Source organism: Gossypium hirsutum, chromosome A02 (assembly GCF_007990345.1).
Source record: "Gossypium hirsutum isolate 1008001.06 chromosome A02, Gossypium_hirsutum_v2.1, whole genome shotgun sequence".
NCBI classification, from domain to species: Eukaryota; Viridiplantae; Streptophyta; class Magnoliopsida; order Malvales; family Malvaceae; genus Gossypium; species Gossypium hirsutum.
Window position 1 is genome coordinate 115,435 of NC_053425.1, and position 18,015 is coordinate 133,449.

Below are 18,015 nucleotides of genomic sequence, written 5' to 3' on the forward strand. Positions count from 1 at the left end.
AGTTGCTAAGTATCAATAAATGAAACCCTTATTGTCAAATGGTGAATACATGAGTTTAATTCTCTCGGCTTCTGGTTGATAACACTAACCACAGATTTTTTATTTAGTCTCCAATACTGTACTTGACGATGGGTTATCATAAGTAACACAGATGGAGACCATGTTATTTCCTGTCTGAAATCCGATGGTTGCCAAATACATCAATATAATGGCTATCTGTCAGTTCATTGCTAGTTGCTAAGATGTATTTAACTTTTACCTTCATTTATGATTATGTATTTCAATTGGTTAAGAACTAACATTCTAAATCTATTTTATCACATTTTAGTACCTGATCCTTAATGAAGCACTGAGAAAATGTTATCTTGGAAAGTCAGGTGAGTTATGTGCATGAGGATTATTTCTAGCTAAAACTTGTTATCACTTCATGTGCTTACTTGCGCTTATGTGGATTGAGCCCTTCTGCTAATTTTGTCATATAAGGCTTAGACAGGCTCAGGAAATCATAGAAGAATTCTGGAACCTGGGGTATGTATTGTAATATTATATTTCTAAGTTTGTTAGCCATAGCCATAGCTGTAGGTTGCTCTCATATATGCTTCCATCTTGAAGCTCCATTATGTCATAAAATTATCGGCTGTTCTTGTGCAAGCGGCTTCATCTATTGGAAGCTTTGGCATCTTTACTATTATGCCGCAGAACTGTTTTCCTTTTTTTTACTGAACTTGATATTCTCATATATAGAATGATAAGTTACAAGATTTTATCAAGAGCCAGCATATCAGTTCAGGACAACTTGAAATGATTAGGCTAAAAGTGATTGCTAGGGAGCTTTGTAATGGACATTCCATTTTAGGTTTGGTCAGGTAAGTCCATTGGATTCATTCTGTTTGTGTTGCAAGCAAAGCATTAGGGGTGGTGCAAGAAGATCATGTTTGTTAACGTTACTCCATTGTAATCTAAATTTATATCAATGAAGCATGGAAATGTAATTTGTGTTTATTATATTATTGTTTTGTGGAGATGGATCTTCTTCTTCTGAAGTCGGAGCCTCTGCAGAAAGCAGTGTATGTAGAAGCATATGATAAATAATATATGTTACTATGATGCACTGCCTCCCATCTCATATCTTCAGGACAGGATTTTGGATTCTGTACTGACCTGGATGCCATTGCATGCCACAATCACCCACAAAACTGGAATTCAATTGCGGGAAACAAGTAGGTTCAAGAGCCGGGCTAGCTGCCCAAGCTAAATGATTTATCTCAAATTTTGTAGGGTTTGAATAAAAATATTAGATTCGAAAAATGGCTTGTTTAAAATATAAGTTGGGTTTGAGCTCAAGCATTCCAGATGCAAATTCGGCTCCGCCCATTTTTAAGGTTTATAATATATTATATTATGTTATTTTTATATAGGTTAAATTTGCTATCAGTCCCTGTACTTTATGTAAGTTGTGTATTTAGCCCCTATACTTTAATTCAATCAATTTTAGACCTTATATTTTTTGAATTTTAAAATTTTAGTCTTGACCCAAACTATAGTAGTTAAATTCAATTACTAGTGTTGTACTGTGTATAGTTGTAAATTTAGTATATATTCTACAATTGGATCATTTTAAGCCCTTTTTTTCAAAAGTTGAAATTTCAATATTGATGCAAATGTCATCATTAACCCATTAACTGGATTTTTAGTAAGTAAAACGTGAAAATAACGAGCTAACATGACAATAAGTTTTTCCCATTAGATTTTGAAAATTAAAGAACTTACTGAATTTAACAATTATTGTTTGATGAGGGTTGGAATTCTAAAATTTGAAAAGTATAGCGACTAAAAATGACCAAATTAAATAGATTAAATTCACAACTTTCATAAAATGCAGGGACTAAATAGCATAATTTAACCTTTTATATGTATTATAAATGTTAAGTTGACAATTTATAAAATTTTAATAAAAGAATAAACATATAAATTTATTAAATATTAAATTAAAAATAATATAAAGGTTTGTTAAAAAATTTAAAAAATAATATGAGTAAATTTAAAATGAGTTTAGGTTAACCATTTACAAATATAGACAGACTTGAATAAAATTTTAACATCATATTTTAAATTCAACTAGACTTAAATATAGTGAAGGCAATAAATTGTTATTTATTTATTATTATTGTCAAAGGAAAGAATTAGAAGTAAGAATGCAAAAAATTAGAATAAAAATGCAAAAGCTTAATCCGACCTACCGGATTCGAACCACTGACCTAAGGATTTCAGACAGGAAGCGTTCCTACTACAGTCCTCCGCTCTACCAACTGAGCTAAGGTCGGATAACGTTAATGTGATAAAAGATAATAATTTATTCAAAGTAAAATCCAATACAACCCTATTTCTCGCTCTTCAGTCTTCACCAACCACTCCCGCGTCTACATATACCATCTCAGACACTGGGCATTCCCTCAAATTTCAACTACATTTCTCGCATTCTCCATCTCTGTCTTTACTTTCTTTGGTTTTTTCTTGCATCATCAAACCTTGTTCTCTTCTGCTCTTTTTACGATAACCAAATTTCCTAAAAAGAATCAATCCGTGCGGGTTTAGTTTAACTCTTTTGCAGAGTTGATTTTCGATTGTTCAGATGGCTGCCATCGCTCGGTATCGTTTCTCGGACCTGACGAGACAATTCCCTAACACGAGCGGTGCTCGCCCTCTCAAGTCACAACCACCCCATGTTGTTTCCTTCCCTCGAAACCAACCGTTCCGGTTTCAGCCTTCTCAGATTTCCATTCCCAAACTTCAGTTTTCATGCGGCGGAGGCGACGACGGAAACCATGGGGTTGGTGGTAATGGAGGTGGTGGTAAAGGCGATGGCGGTTCCAACTCTAACGATGATCCATGGCAGCGCTTTGGCATTTTGGGTCTTCTTCTAAGTGGATGGAGAGACAGGGTTGCAGCAGATCCTCAGTTCCCATTCAAGGTTTTAATGGAAGAATTGGTGGGTGTTAGTGCTTGTGTTGTTGGAGACATGGCTTCACGTCCTAATTTTGGTCTTAATGAGCTCGACTTTGTTTTCTCAACTCTTGTTGTGGGTTCAATTTTGAATTTCCTTCTTATGTATCTTTTAGCACCAACGGCTTCTGCATCATCTTCAAGTCTCCCTTCCATCTTTGCAAATTGTCCACAAAGTCATATGTTTGAACCAGGTGCTTATACCTTAATGAACCGTTTTGGGACTTTTGTCTATAAAGGAGCTGTGTTTGCTGCTGTTGGATTTGCTGCAGGCCTTGTTGGAACTGCAATCTCAAATGGGTTGATCATGATGAGGAAGAAAATGGATCCCAGCTTTGAAACACCTAACAAGCCACCTCCTACCTTGTTGAATGCCTTCACTTGGGCTACTCACATGGGGGTTAGCAGCAATTTGAGGTACCAAACCTTGAATGGGGTCGAGTTTTTGCTGGCTAAGGGACTTCCTCCCCTGGCATTTAAGTCATCAGTGGTGGTTCTGAGATGCTTAAATAATGTACTTGGAGGAATGACGTTTGTAATACTAGCAAAATTTACTGGGTCTCAGAGTGTTGATCAGAAGCCACCAAACATAAACAAGGAGAAGAAGTTGGTGGACGGTGACAGTTTGGACAACAATCAGTCGACTTTTAAGTGATTTTTACCCCCTTTTGTTTACTTTTTTGTCGTAGCTTTTTCTCTGCCTATCTCTGTAACTAGGATGTAGCATGTGATCATAATGTTTGGAATAAGATCCAAGTTTGTCTCCGGATTTAATGTCATAATTCATGAGGGTGGATGAGATGTTTTCTGTTGCATTTTCTTGGTGATTTTTGTAGAAAGTGTCTTCCTTGAATTGAACTCATTTGGACAGTGATGCTTAGCAGCAAATAGTAGCCTTGGAAATGAAAAGCAGGTTTTGTCTTGGATCTTTCAATTCTTCTTTTACCCTATTTGAGAATAATATATAGATACATATATATACATATTACTATATCCTTAAGAAAGAACAAAAAGAAAGGGGAACTTTTTTGTATTCACCAGTGGGAGAATCTATGAACACTTTCTCTGTCTGTCTGTCAATCAATATAAACATTCTTAAAATCTTAGAGCCAAGGGCTCTCAAATGAAAATCCAAACGAGCAATGCCTAGGGATCCCCTTGTCTGTTAGAATGATTAAAACTAAAGCATACAATAGAATGAAACCCCCCATCCTCTCATGCTGAACTATAAATCCTATTGAGTCCTTCCCTTCATGACTGTGGAACTAAACCGACCCGTAAAAACTAATGCAAAGGCCATACTCAAAGCACCATGATCTTATCTGACAGCCTCCGGAGCAGAATTGCAATAAGGTGTATGCAAGCAAACCAACTTGGTGCATGCTAAACAAAGAGTAGCAAAACCGACTCCAACAGCAAGACCGCAGCTGCTTTTTCGGATATCTAACCTTACTGCTCTTTGAACTATTCTAACAAAGCATGGGATCAATCCTCCACAGGCCAAAACCATCACATGGTCAAGACCACTGTAGTCAATTCCTGCCAATATTGCTCCAATTGCAGATATCGGGCCTATGAAGCCAATTAGAGCAGCTGCTGCAAGAGAGCCATACCAACTGCCAGTAGCTCCAAAGATGCAGCTGGCCACTGCTGCACCACGTGGAAGCCCGTGAAGGGATACAGGAAGGACCATGTGCCGGCCAAGTCCATAAGCTTTTGGTGCAGCCACTCCTAGTGCAAGCCCTTCAGCGAGAGCATGAAAAGCCACAGCTCCACACGCTAAAAATGACTGGAGAGTGAGAACACTCACCGGAAATCTTGTCACTGTTGGAAGGTTATTGGAAGAACTTCTTTTGTTACAAACAAGCAACAACATAGAAGAGCTTGAAACATGGACAAATGCAGCTCCTACAGTTAGTAGCAACATAAGTGGTAAGAATCCCATTTTGGAAGACAATAGTAGTTGCAGTGGTCGCCAGGCACCAAGGATGAAGGCAATGCCAGATGCAGTACCCATGAGAAGGGCATGCTGAAGATGGAAAGCAAGAGCAAATGCAACAAGCACAAGGCCACCCAGTAAAGGTCCAAGGCCAAAAAGCAATGAAACAAAGAAGCCAGAAGCATCCTCAGAACTGGAAATTTAAAACAGTAGAATTTGGTCGATGAGACAAGTTAAAATGAAATCACAATATAGCAGCTAAGAGTACGGCAGCATTTAGGAACAAAAGCAGATGGCCAGATTGTATCAAGGGGAACACACCCATATATCAAGCAAAAAGAAACCCAAAGAAGACGTATTTACTCATGCAATGATGTTATATCCGGTCATGCATTCTTCTCAACAAACAATAGTTCAGTTAACTCACTTGTAGTCATGAGTAAAGTTCTGGAACAGAGTGCTTAGAGCTTCCATAAATGCTACTGAAAGCGTAGCAGCTGATGCCACTGGAGTTGGCGAAGCTTCCTATTAAAAAAATGATGGAGAAGGGAAGACATCATTTCTCTAGAACAAAGAAGAAAGCATAAAAAAAAAATTTAAACATGGTCGAACAAGATTAATCTTTCCAATTTACAAATTGCTGTTCAAATAAAGTTGTTTTATATAGCTTTTTAGGCTTTGCAGAAGAGAGACAGTGAAGAGGATGGCAGTAGTAGTTATGCATTACCATAGCTAGGTAAGTTCATTATAATAGTATACTGTGAACTAACCAATGAAGTGTTCTTCATAGGATACAAATCAAAATAGAACAAAAGGTCTAGAAAAATTATTGTAGATTGAAGATTCAAACATATATTTTTTAAGCGCAAGAATCACAATTACCTTAAATGCATCAGGGAGAACCTCAGCAACAACCATCCAGATCATACATCCAGCAGCAAAACCAGTACAAAAGGGCAGGAATTTATTAAATGCATCGGCGCACATAAAAGAAGGAACTGCAACAATTGGCTGGCAAAAATGTTTTGAAGAAAAAAAATTAAAGGGAATAAACAACAAATTGAGGAAACTAACTTTACATAGAAATAATACTCAAATAAGAACAAAAGTTCAATCGGTGTACCCAAACAACCTTAATATTTTATTTCTGTCATTCCTTTTGCCCATTGAACAGATAAAACCAAGTAGTTCTTCATTATTGCAATATAAATCAAGCATGCATTTGAAAGTTTACAAGTGGGTATTTTACTAATTTTCTGCTCACAATTATTCTCCATTGAAGTTATTTACCTCGTCTTTAATTTTAACCGACTTTTCTACTTCACAATATCTTCTTCTACGTTTCTTTTTCAACCTGATCTTGGAAGTTTCAATTTCATTTGATACAGACAGATATGCTCCCGACAACAGAATTAACATGATTAGGTACCTGCGGCAAGGATGTAATAATGCTCCATAGCATTGCATTCTGTGGAGAAACACCCCTTGATGCAAGAACCGTGCTCACAGCCAATCCCTCCGGTATGTTATGTACAGCTATGGCCAAAGTTACCAAAAGGCCTTGAGTAAAACCTTTAGAGCCGGCAAAGGAAACTCCAACACCAGAGCCCTCTCCAAATGAATGCAGTGTCATGATTCCAATAACAAGAACGACTTTAGTTGCATCTGCTCCTTTTATATCCAGCATACTTACTTCCCCATATTGTTCAAGAAACTGAAACCCAAAAATGATAGGAGAAATATAAGACAAATTACAAGTTAAAAAGACAGCATTGTGTATGGCATGCAATATCAGCAGTCTAAACTCACTGAGAAGTAACAAGGATCCTAAAATAATTCTACAAACCGAAAAACTGATAAAGAGATATTGTGATCACCTTCTTACAAAGCAGAATAAAAACACCACCCGCCAAAATCCCAATAACAACCCAACTTCCAGCACCATGTTCTTGCCCTTCCTGTATGAGATCAAAACTTGCAGCCAACATGACACCAGCAGCCATTCCATTGCATATCCCAGCCCACTGAGGATCGAGTTCCACAAAGAAAAATGGAACTGCACCTAAACCAGTTGCTGCAGCCATTGCTAATGTCAAAAGGGCAACTGTGGACAGAGACACTCTGCTGTAACTGCCCTTCCAGTTACTCATTAAGTTGTTGTCATCCTTAAAACTTATGACTTTCTCCGTACCAGTGCCATCTATAACATTGTTGCCTACATTATTGGGGGGAGATCTTATCCCTTTCGAAATTTCGCTTTGACCATCTGCTGTAGCGCATTCAAGTAACACAAAGATGAAGAACAAAGAGAGAAACAGATGCTTGACTCTAAACAGCATTGCTCTAATTTTTTTTCCAGAAATCTATCAACAATAATGAATGTTATTAGTCAAATAGAATCCCCCCTGGTGAAGCCAATCCTGCAGTAAGTTTGGAAACGCACCTGCGCGACATTAAAATGCAAAATTTTCATGTATCTGAAACAAAAATCCTTCACAAGTAATCCAAGGCTAAAATGAAATATTATCATAAAGTAATCGTACATAGTTATCTGAAAATTATTTCAATCCAGCAGAGGCTACCTGCCACAGAAATCCCCCCCCCCCAAGAAAGAAACCCAAGCTAATTGATAAGATGAACAATCAAAGACACTAACATGAAGCAAGATCCTTAAGATTCCCCAATTCCCAAAGCCAAAGACAACCCTTTTTGGTATCCTATATTGATGTAAAACACAAAATGAGTGAAGCAAATTTAATGGTGGGAAAGAAAAGGCCTGAATTTTGCAATCAAGGGGCAAAAACCAAAGTTTCAGAGAAGGACTAATTAATAATAAAGATATAAAAAAAAAGCGTAAAGGAAACTTACGGACCAAATGCAAAAGCGCTTCCAAACAAACAAAAAAAGGAACGATCTTCAACGATTTCTTTATTTATTTAATTTTTCTGTTGATAATGCGAAGAAGAGACAATTGGGTTCCAGAGGAATAGACACTAACTATAACATAAAATAAAAGAAAAGGATTTAATAATAATTGTGAGCACGTTGTTTTCCAATTTCCAGCTGCTGAAACCCCCAGCCAGCCTTACCGATCGCTCCTTGAATCGGTGATGCTGAGGTGAGGGATCACTTTTGGATTTGAAATTTCACTGCTGTTTCAGTAAATTTAACCTACTATCATTTCACTACCATATCATATTAGGGAATATTTTTTTCACTTAAAGAAAACTCAACTTCGAAATTAACTATTTCCATTTAGGTACCTAATTAACTTTGAAATTCAATTATTAGTACTTAACTTCAAAATTTTATAAAATGGTCACTACATTTATGTTACTAGATTTTTAAAATAGCTATTGTATAGTTTTCTTTTTTTGCATTGAGTGCATCAAGCGAAAGTTTTCATTCCGTTTCTTTTTTAGGATTTAATTTTTTTCATGAGACAACTTTGAATGTTACTAATCTACGAACTAAAATATAAAAAATCCTTTTTTCCGATCTTGACACTATCAAATCGATTTAGACCTAAGGTATGTTCTTCTACTTGTTGATAGGTATCGATCTACAATGCTAATCGCCAAATCAATGCATAAAGCTTACTAGCCCAATGACTTAAATAAAATCTTTCAAATGGTTTAGTGACTTGAATGAAAACTTTCAAATAATTCAGTAAATATTTTGTAACTTTTTAAAATTAAGTTAGTAAAATATAAAATAAAATATTTCTTCCTCTTTTCTCTCTTCTTCCCCATTTTCTGTTAAAAACTGATATGATAGACAAAACAACTAAATAATGACACCTAACATTTACATAAACATTGTATTGATATACCAAAACCAACTCTGGATGAATTTTTTAACAAAAGAAGCCTCCATGACAGTTTTACCAACAAAAATATAAGACAACCCAAATTGAACACAAATTATTTTTAACTAATTCAATCCACTTATCTTTACTATTATAAGTCAATAAAACTCTTATTTATATCATGGTTCATTTTCACTCTCTACACCACAAAGAAATCTATCATTCTCGTCTCACTCCCCCTCCCCTCCATTTGAGTCTATTGAATATTTTTTAGTTACTTAATTTTAGGGATGTACTAACAGAAGAGCTTGTTGAATATTAGGAGATATACTATACAACAAAATATCTTTTAAAAACATTATCGGACACTCCTCAAACTATTCAATTCATATCCATAATTTATTAAATTGATAAATATATTCCAACATATGAGGTGTTATCTAATGGAAATTCATTTGTTGTAGAAATTAAGAGTTGGAAATGCAGTTGCAGACAAGGGAGGGGGTAGGGCGTCGGGCGTAGGGCGTGGGCAAGGGCCTTCCCCCTAAAATAGAAAATAAGTTTAAGTTTATAAAATCTTAAATTAATGTATAATAAAATTATAGTTTAGTCCTCTCATAAATGTTATAATTTTAATTTAATTTTTTTGAAAATCATGAAAATATAAACCGATATAAAATTAAAATTGCATTTTAGCTCTCAACCCCAAAAAAGGAAAAAAAAAAGCTTCACCTCTGCTTGTCGATAATGAGATTTAACATGTATTCCTTACTTACATGCCATATGAGTCATATTGTATAAGAAATTATGTAATTGATGCATCCAAGGAAAATGGCTATTATTTGTTGTACAATTCTGAAATGCCAACCATTCCTAGATTATCACATTACAGTCCTCTATTATATTATGAAGAAAAATTGAAACTGGTTGTATATATTTACATATTATTAACAATGATGATAATACCAATAAGTTCACTTGTTGCCTATCACTGTCAACGGGGTGCAATGGAAGGAATTACACCACTAACAAGATCACTCCCTGTCACATTCAATGACGAAGCATATACCTCCCTGCTAGTGCCACCGTACGACGAGGACGATGTCAATGACTTGCCTGAATATAATTGAACCAACTCGGTTGATGAAGAAACCGAATCAGTTTCCGGCATCATTTTGAGTACGTATTCTAGTTGTCTCACCACATCCAACATAGACGGTCGCTTCTCTGGCTCGTCATTGCAGCAACTCAGGGCTAAACTTACCATTCTCTCCATACATTCAGCTGGATACCAACCCATTCTACTGTCTATTAAAGACAATACCATGCCCGATTCATGTGCTGTTTTCACCTGAGTTTTGTATTATACTAGCTTTAGCATCCACAACATCAATGAAAATTGTAAAGGTAAAAGTACCATGGAGGCCCCTATACTAGGATTCAGATTGCATTTTGCCTCCTTTACAAAAAATAGGTAAATTAATTCCTATATGAATTGGCTTTTTTTGTCAAAAATTTCATCCATTTGTACTATTAAAAATTAGCATGGCTAACGAAACAACCAGATAAAGACAGTGCCACGTGTACTTCCACGTTGACAAATTGGGACCAATTTTTAACAGTAGAAATTGATGGAAATTTTAATAAAAGGAACAGTTTGCTCTTTAATCTAACAAACATGGATTAATTTGTTATTTTTGAACTGAGGAACAAAATGTAATCTGACTTCTAATATAGGTATTCCATAATACTTTTATCAATTGTAAAACATGCATCACAAATACTGTTGCAGCTATGAAAGTACCTCTCGGACAATGTTTTTGCCATGCCATATTGGATGCATACCCGTCAACAGTTCCAAGAAAACAACTCCAAGGCTATAAACATCACTTTTATCAGTCAACTTATGTGTCAAAAAGTATTCTGGATCAAGGTAACCCTGCATGCAACAAAAAAGCACTCAAGTAAAAACTCAGTAATGCAGTATTAATTGCCACTAATATGTGTTAAGTTCATTTCTAAAACAAAGGATACAATCAGAAAAATATCATGGAAGTCCTTGTACTAGGAGTTAGATTGCATCTTAACCCTTTTACCCAAAAAATGTGTAAATTAGTCCTTGTACATTAGATCAAATAGCAAACTGATAATTTCTATTAAAAATGTCATTCATTTTTATCGTTAAAGACTGCCGAGACTGATAGAATAATCAAATAGTTACACGTGTGACTCATTTTGACCTACAGGGACCAATTTGTAACAGTAGATGAAATTTTTAATAGGACCAGTTTGCTCTTTGATCTAATATATAGGGGCTAATTTGCCTATTCTCTGAGTAGAGGGGGCAAAATGCAATTTAACTCCTAATACAAGTGCTTCAATACAATCTGAACTTTATCCTTAACCAACAGTACAACCGAAATGGTGGAAGTATAATGTGAGGGAGATGACTCTTAGCTATATATTTCACTGTCTATTCCCACTTTAAGTGTAAGGCAACCTTTCCTGCAATATCTTCAAGGAGTCTTACATGCTAAACAGAGGTAACTTACCGGTGTTCCCTTCACAACCGTGGAAACATGATCCGGCACAGTCCCTTCTTCTTCCAGGACTGGAGCTAACCGTGAGAGACCAAAATCAGAAACTTTTGCATTAAGGTTGGAGTCCAGAAGAATGTTGGTGGCTTTGATATCTCGGTGGAATACTGGAGGATTTGCTTCAGTATGGAGATAAAGAATTCCTCTCGCTGAACCCAGTGCAATACGTAATCTCATTCCAAAATTCAGGGTGTTTTTAGCTTTAGCTGCATATATCATGGTTTAAATCAGTTTTATGATAGGAAAACATTATCTGCATCAACATAGTCATGAGCTAAAAGAACTTTCATCAATAGCATTTGGGCAGCTCAATGTGAAAGATGCAAGTAAGAGCCTGATATAAAACTTGTACAGCAATGAATCCTGGAAAATTCATACCAGAAAGCCAGTCCCTCAAGGTGCCATTGGGCATGAACTCGTACACCAACATCTGCAAATGCACCAATAACCCAAGCATATGAATTATATCTTTGATTAAGTATACGTTATGTACCTAAAAGTTGATCAAGGCCCTCCTTAGGACACCAACAAAATGCACATGCAGACTCACACGCATAATCGACATAATACAGGTATTTAGGGGTTAGGACTAGAAGAATATACCTGTTCCCCTTCTTCATCACAGTATCCAACGAGTGAAACCAGATTTCGGTGATGCAGCCTTGACAAAAGCTTTATCTCTGTCAAAAATTCTTTTTGTCCTTGCAATGATCCTTCTTCTGCACGTTTTATGGCAACAACTGTTTTGTCAGATAAAGTGCCTTTATACACTTTTCCATATCCTCCTTGTCCAACTTGAGTTGAGCTATTGAAATTGTCAGTAGCAAGTGCCGCTTCTTTAAATGTAAAGTCTCTCACTCCTTCAATTTTCATAGAAGCTTTCGTAGCTGCATAGTGTAACAATAAATTTAGGGACTCCTTTTCTAGTGATAATTGGAGGCTGTATCATTGGTGGGAAAAAAAAATCTTAACTAGTAAGAAGCTTACATAAGCGTTTTCTTGACACTGCACGGTGGTGTCTAGCATATCTTCTTTTCATTAGAATTGTTATGATAACAGACGTTGCAACTGCACAGGCAACACCCCCGACTACAACCGCTACCACAATGCCCGTACTGATACCCTTATTTTCACTCCCAAAGTCAACTACAGCAATAACAGATCAAACAATGCATCTTTAATAATAATAATAAAATAATAATAATAATATACAATATGAGACTGTTGTAAAGCATATCTTCCATCAAGTATCGAGAAATGTGAAATGATGTACGTACTATTTGCATAAGGTCCTAGTAGAGTGAAGTTGAGCAACTCATATGGTCCAAAGAAGTCGCTACCACGAAAAGACCATGATGCATATATGTCCCTGATTCTCCGAACTTCGCTTTCATTAAAAGTATTAGAGGGGGTACTATTGACACTAGGAAAAAGCTTCAAATACATCCTTAGACGTGGTCCTTTGTCCCAAACGTATGTATCAATATACAGTTGATATAGGCTGAAGTTCAAAGAACTAGTCAAGTACACCTCAAAAGGTCGGATATATGGAGGAAAATAAGAAAAACTGGGGCTCTTTAGACGATATCCGATTCTAAGAGGAGCGGCACAGAAACATGGAACGGGAGATGCTGGGACATATTCGTAGCCCATGGGGCATGATTGACTTCGGCATTCCATTTTGGACCTATTTAAGTTTAGCATGTCATCCTCTCCGGGTTCAGATCCACAGAACAGGCTTATATTCAATGAGTTCGCATTTCGGCAGACAGGATTGCCTCCAAGCCTAAATAAAAACTGCTAAGATTATAAGGATTTGACAGAATAAATTAAAGACAAATTCATAAAAAGGGATGGTACTCTTTCTGTTAATCTGTCAATACTTCCTTACTACAAACGGTAGTAAAAGAATGGAAATCATTTAGGCATATAAGTGGGAAAACAGAAAATATGCTACAAGACTAAGATGAAATCCAGTTAACCAATGAGGATGCATTGAAAAATACAAAAGAAACAACAGGGCATGTCTTTAAAATTATGAGCCATTTCTAGCTTTTGATGAATTTAACATTGCATTAGCAGTAAGTGTGGTTAGTCAACTGTCAAATCTTGAAGAATTTTGTGGGGCTGCTATTGTAGTATTTCAAGATCTGATAATGATCAAATTGAATTATCAAACCATTAGCTGACCTAGTTATAGCATGATACCAGTGAAATAAGAAGTTTACCTGAGGGTAACATTCACTGGAGGATTAAGATTTCCTTCAATCCTTGAGAATGAATTGTTTCTAAGATCACTGCATTTTGAATGTGCAAGTAAAGGAAAGCTATTACCGATGAATTCTATTTTAGTAACCACGATATGTTTGCAATAAGCATGAATACATAGTTTGTCAATGAAGTATAATGGTTTAAGATCTTACATATTAAGCTTAGCACTAGCATCGAAGGACATGTTCTGCCATATGTTGGTAGGTACAGGACCTGTCAGGAAATTATTCTGTAGTGATCTGCAATAAACCAGCATTTAGATTCTAGACTTAGCAAATATACATAGAAGTATTTTAGCATGCATATAGAATCTCACAGGGTCTGAAGTAAAGGAAGGTCCGAGAAACTTCCAGAAATAGATCCGTTTAGTTGGTTATATGAAAGATCACTGCAATTAACAAGAAATAATTTATTATCAGGAATTTGTCTTCCTTGCAACAGAAGGTAATTTCACAAGATTAAATCTATCATCCAGTGATGAAATGGGAAATCCAGATTGAAGCAGTTGAAACAAAACAATTGTTAAGCTCAAATTAGCAATTCAGTTACATGGTTGTCATATTATGAGAAAGCTCATTTGATGGTATAGGTCCAGTAAGATGATTCCAGCTGAGATCCCTGCCACATGAATACAGCATCAACAATAGAAGTCAAGTTTGTTAGCTGCAACACGATGGAAATTTCCGCATTGAAAAAACGATATTAATGTAGATCACACAATAATTTGAACAGTAATCCTGACATACAGATAGCTAAGGTTCGATATCCTGCTAAGATCAGGAACTGCTCCCTGCAAGCTGCAATTTCTAAGACTTCTGAAAACCACCACAAGAAATCATATAGAATCAGTACTCATAAACAGATCATGCAACATATTGCTTGTACGATCTTTTCTAGTGCATTAAATACAAAAGACAGTCAAAGAAGGTATACAGAATCAGTACTCTATTGCCTGGTCCCTATGATTTTCTTAAAATCTTGAGTGGCACAATGAATAGTTACCTTTGTAAGCATAGACACTGAAATTGTTTCACTAAATAAACTGCAAGGCTAAGTAAATGGTTTACTAACACTCACAATTTTGTTAATTTGGAAAAGTTCCCATAAGAAGCTGGAATATCATATCCACTAAAGTTGTTGTTATCAAGTTGACTGCAGAGATGAAGAACACAATAAGTAGTAAGTTAAACCTGGAAGATAAGGAATCCACAAGTAATCACATAACGAGAAAGATTATTAAAGAAAAGACACATACAGTATGCGCAAATTTGGTAAGTTCGAAAACTCTGATGGAAGATATCCAGATAAGTTATTAGTATCCAAAAGCCTGCAGAGAATTGGAATTCTTAATTTTAATCACTCACCACAAACATATATAGATAAATATAGACATGAGCATGTTTTATATGATCTTACACATGAAGCAAAGTGGATAATAGAGACAGCTCAAGGGGAATTTGACCACTAAGTGAGTTGTTGTTGAAGTGGCTGCACATTACAAACGAGCAGATAAATATCCACAGAAGTGTTAACCTCCTTATTAAGTTGAAATAGAATTTAGCTTGTAGATTCAATTACATATGTTTCACACTGCTCAAGTTAGCAAATGATTTTGGTATTTGACCAGATAGGTTGTTCTGGTCTATTTGAAATCTGTCCAGTTCTTGGAGGTAGCCAAGTTCATCTGGCAAAGAACCTGATAGGTTGTTCCCATTCAAGAGTCTGCAAACATAATTCCACCCAGAAAGTTAAAACTAAATATACATATATTCTTTGCTGACTCTAATCCCTATATTTAAGAGAAGAAGAAGGCATAAGAAAATCAACTTACAGGAGTCTTAAGGTAGAGAGATGTCCTATCTCCTTGGGTATACTACCCGTCAAATCATTCCACATGAAATCTCTTCAAGAAATTCAAAGAAAAGGTGTTAGTACAACTGGAATTTATCCGGAATGGTTAACAACATAACATGCACTTTATTTCACAACTCACAGTATTTCGAGATGATAAAGTTGGCCAAGTTCAGGTGCTAAAGTTCCAGAGAGATTCATATTTTGCAGCTGACTGCATCAATTTACAGAACAAACTTAAACATAACTTTGTCTACAACTTTTATATATATATATAATCAATAAAATGGATAATGTTGAAATGAAGAGAAAAGTAAATGTGGGAAAGAGAAAACACACAGTTCCTTAACATGTAAGTATCCATCATTGCCTTGATGATCAGAACATTCAACTCCAGTCCAGCTGGATGTACAAGGGTCCCCTTTGTTCCATTTTCTGAGACGGTTCAAGGGATCAACCAACTGCTTCTTCACCGCAAGCAACGCACTAACTGCAGTTCGGAAATTGAACATGTATATGCTGAGTCATAGAACAGAAATAAACTCGATCCCAAACAGTAACAAGGATGACACAATACCAGTATCTTGATTTATATATGTAATATCATACTCAATCAAGATGAGCTAGCATGAAAAAGTGTTGATATAAACATATATACATATAATTCATGGTGTGAACAATAGGAACCTTAAAGATGGAGCTTTAGATCAATTTGGGGTGTAATATAACATTCAATCAAGATGAGCTAGCATGAAAAAGTGTTGATATAAACATTTATACATATAATTCATGGTGTGAACAATAGGAACCTTAAAGATGGAGCTTTAGATCTATTTGGGGTGTAATATAACATTCAATCAAGATGAGCTAGCATGAAAAAGTGTAGATATAGACACACATACATAAACATATAATTCATGGTTTGAACAACTAAGAATGTTAAAGATGTAGCTTTAGGTCAATTTGGGGTGTAATATAACATTCAATCAAGATGAGCTAGCATGAAAAAGTGTTGATATAAACATTTATACATATAATTCATGGTGTGAAAAATAGGAACCTTAAAGATGGAGCTTTAGATCTATTTGGGGTGTAATATAACATTCAATCAAGATGAGCTAGCATGAAAAAGTGTAGATATAGACACACATACATAAACATATAATTCATGGTTTGAACAACTAAGAATGTTAAAGATGTAGCTTTAGGTCAATTTGGGGTGTAATATAACATTCAATCAAGATGAGCTAGCATGAAAAAGTGTTGTGATAGACATATACAAATACACATAATTCATGGTGTGAACAACTAGGAATCTGAAAAGATGGAAAATTAGGAGATGAAAACGAATAATAACTCAGACCTTCAGAAGGATCGGTAACAGGAGAGTCAGAAGCAAGAAGGAGACAACCACACCATAGCCACAAGGCCAATAAGCATTCCTTTACTCTCATCATCATCTTCTTCGTAACCTTTCAACTTCAACTATCATCAAACACTCAAAAGTTATATGTTTACAGAAACACAAAAATCAACAATACCCAGAAAATAAAAATGATAAAACTTGACTAACCTCTTACTCTTTTATATTTAGTAGTAGCTAGGAGGGAAGAAAAGGAAGCAAAGGGAAGTCGTTTTAGGTCGACGAACAGCAGCTGTATAAAACACCAAATGAAATAATGAATGATGATGGAGACGGGTGTTGACTTTTTCCTCATAAACCCCATTGTTGTCATAGTTTGCACATCCTCATTTAAGCAATATTCATAAAATCATCAAGACACATTTTTTAGTTTAGACATTATCTTTTGCAGATATTTCCTTGTTTCACATTAATATTATAAATATATGGTCGACATTGCCTTCCTCTTACAGCTCCCTAAAACCATTCAAAAAAACATAGCATAAAAAAATGATTATTTAATTTTTTGCCCTTAAACTTCGTAATTGAATTCACTTTGATACTATACTTTTTCTGTCAACAGGTAAAAGAATTGAAAGCTGCTCAAAACCAATAAATATTATAAACTAGAACAAAGTCACTAGTTGAATAAGTTGAACCGATTAAACTGATTAAATCCAGAATTAATGGTTTGACTGGTTTAACTACAAATTTAATTATTAAAACACTATATATGACACTCTAAAATTGTAGCACTTCATCAGCTAAAAATTTATATATGTTTTAATTTTAAAGTAATGTTCTAACACAATTTCAAAAGTCACTTTATCAAACTTTTGTATTTTTCAAGTCCTGGGATCAAAACGAATTTATTTACTAATTTCATATACCAAAACGGACTTAATTGTAAAATTTAAAAACTAAGGTCAAGTCAAAAGCATTGAATTGACTTGAAGGTTAAGGTTTAAGGATATACGGCCGTACCATTACCGTGATTGGATAGTATTTATTTTTATTTTTTATGATAAGGTGATGAATTAAATTTAAACCCTGCTTGAAAAAGAAATACAAACCAATGAGTCGATAAATAAGAGAGTATTACTGTTCAAGGTTGAACTTAAAATTTATATTAATTAAAAGTTTG

General features: G+C 35.3%; 3 protein-coding genes and 1 non-coding gene across 9 annotated transcripts; 1 reads left to right on the forward strand and 3 right to left on the reverse strand.

The window, feature by feature from the left end:
* Positions 1 to 2,230: 2,230 nt before the first annotated feature.
* Positions 2,231 to 2,324, reverse strand: TRNAY-GUA (transfer RNA tyrosine (anticodon GUA)). Its single transcript has 2 exons — positions 2,288 to 2,324; positions 2,231 to 2,266 (listed from the first exon to the last, which is right to left on the reverse strand). It is a non-coding gene; the product is annotated as a tRNA-Tyr (tRNA).
* Positions 2,325 to 2,418: 94 nt separating this feature from the next.
* On the forward strand, positions 2,419 to 3,818 carry LOC107935970 (protein RETICULATA-RELATED 3, chloroplastic). The gene has a single exon (XM_016868601.2). It carries the CDS (start codon positions 2,633 to 2,635, stop codon positions 3,656 to 3,658), a length of 1,026 nt encoding a protein of 341 aa, XP_016724090.2. The 5' UTR covers positions 2,419 to 2,632; the 3' UTR covers positions 3,659 to 3,818.
* Positions 3,819 to 4,012: 194 nt separating this feature from the next.
* LOC107935969 (putative zinc transporter At3g08650) lies at positions 4,013 to 8,139 on the reverse strand. 4 transcript variants are annotated; one of them, XM_041087392.1, is made up of 7 exons: positions 7,815 to 8,129; positions 7,599 to 7,659; positions 6,820 to 7,385; positions 6,372 to 6,656; positions 5,825 to 5,953; positions 5,370 to 5,467; positions 4,013 to 5,135 (listed from the first exon to the last, which is right to left on the reverse strand). In XM_041087392.1, the coding sequence occupies exons 3-7, from the start codon at positions 7,279 to 7,281 to the stop codon at positions 4,322 to 4,324; spliced, it is 1,788 nt and encodes a 595-aa protein (XP_040943326.1). In that variant the 5' UTR covers positions 7,282 to 7,385; positions 7,599 to 7,659; positions 7,815 to 8,129; the 3' UTR covers positions 4,013 to 4,321. The 4 variants fall into 4 exon arrangements, with proteins under 4 accessions (XP_040943326.1, XP_040943321.1, XP_016724087.2 ...); XM_041087387.1 differs by having other exon boundaries at positions 7,486 to 7,659; positions 7,811 to 8,128; XM_016868598.2 differs by lacking the exon at positions 7,599 to 7,659 and having other exon boundaries at positions 7,811 to 8,139.
* Positions 8,140 to 9,464: 1,325 nt separating this feature from the next.
* LOC107935998 (probable LRR receptor-like serine/threonine-protein kinase At1g06840) lies at positions 9,465 to 17,276 on the reverse strand. 3 transcript variants are annotated; one of them, XM_041087406.1, is made up of 21 exons: positions 17,043 to 17,276; positions 16,833 to 16,954; positions 15,809 to 15,959; positions 15,612 to 15,683; positions 15,450 to 15,521; positions 15,197 to 15,340; positions 15,035 to 15,106; positions 14,874 to 14,945; positions 14,696 to 14,770; positions 14,365 to 14,433; positions 14,168 to 14,236; positions 13,935 to 14,006; positions 13,771 to 13,857; positions 13,576 to 13,644; positions 12,625 to 13,133; positions 12,335 to 12,493; positions 11,951 to 12,234; positions 11,726 to 11,777; positions 11,303 to 11,553; positions 10,555 to 10,689; positions 9,465 to 10,101 (listed from the first exon to the last, which is right to left on the reverse strand). In XM_041087406.1, exons 2-21 carry the CDS (start codon positions 16,927 to 16,929, stop codon positions 9,745 to 9,747), a joined length of 2,868 nt encoding a protein of 955 aa, XP_040943340.1. In that variant the 5' UTR covers positions 16,930 to 16,954; positions 17,043 to 17,276; the 3' UTR covers positions 9,465 to 9,744. The 3 variants fall into 3 exon arrangements, with proteins under 3 accessions (XP_040943340.1, XP_040943354.1, XP_040943351.1); XM_041087420.1 differs by having other exon boundaries at positions 17,050 to 17,273; XM_041087417.1 differs by lacking the exon at positions 17,043 to 17,276 and having other exon boundaries at positions 16,833 to 17,030.
* Positions 17,277 to 18,015: the final 739 nt, after the last annotated feature.

Excerpts from the sequence above, each read along its gene's own strand:
- LOC107935970 (XM_016868601.2), top strand. The coding sequence starts at position 2,633 with ATGGCTGCCATCGCTCGGTATCGTTTCTCGGACCTGACGAGACAATTC.
- LOC107935969 (XM_016868598.2), bottom strand. The coding sequence starts at position 7,281 with ATGCTGTTTAGAGTCAAGCATCTGTTTCTCTCTTTGTTCTTCATCTTT. Across the intron at positions 5,468-5,824 it reads TTCTCCCTGATGCATTTAAG|GAAGCTTCGCCAACTCCAGT; the intron begins GTAATTGTGATT and ends TTTTTTTAATAG. Across the intron at positions 5,136-5,369 it reads AACTTTACTCATGACTACAA|TTCTGAGGATGCTTCTGGCT; the intron begins GTGAGTTAACTG and ends TTAAATTTCCAG.
- LOC107935998 (XM_041087406.1), bottom strand. The coding sequence starts at position 16,929 with ATGATGATGAGAGTAAAGGAATGCTTATTGGCCTTGTGGCTATGGTGT. Across the intron at positions 15,684-15,808 it reads TACTTACATGTTAAGGAACT|TCAGCTGCAAAATATGAATC; the intron begins GTGTGTTTTCTC and ends AAATTGATGCAG. Across the intron at positions 14,771-14,873 it reads TTACCAAATTTGCGCATACT|TCAACTTGATAACAACAACT; the intron begins GTATGTGTCTTT and ends TCATCTCTGCAG.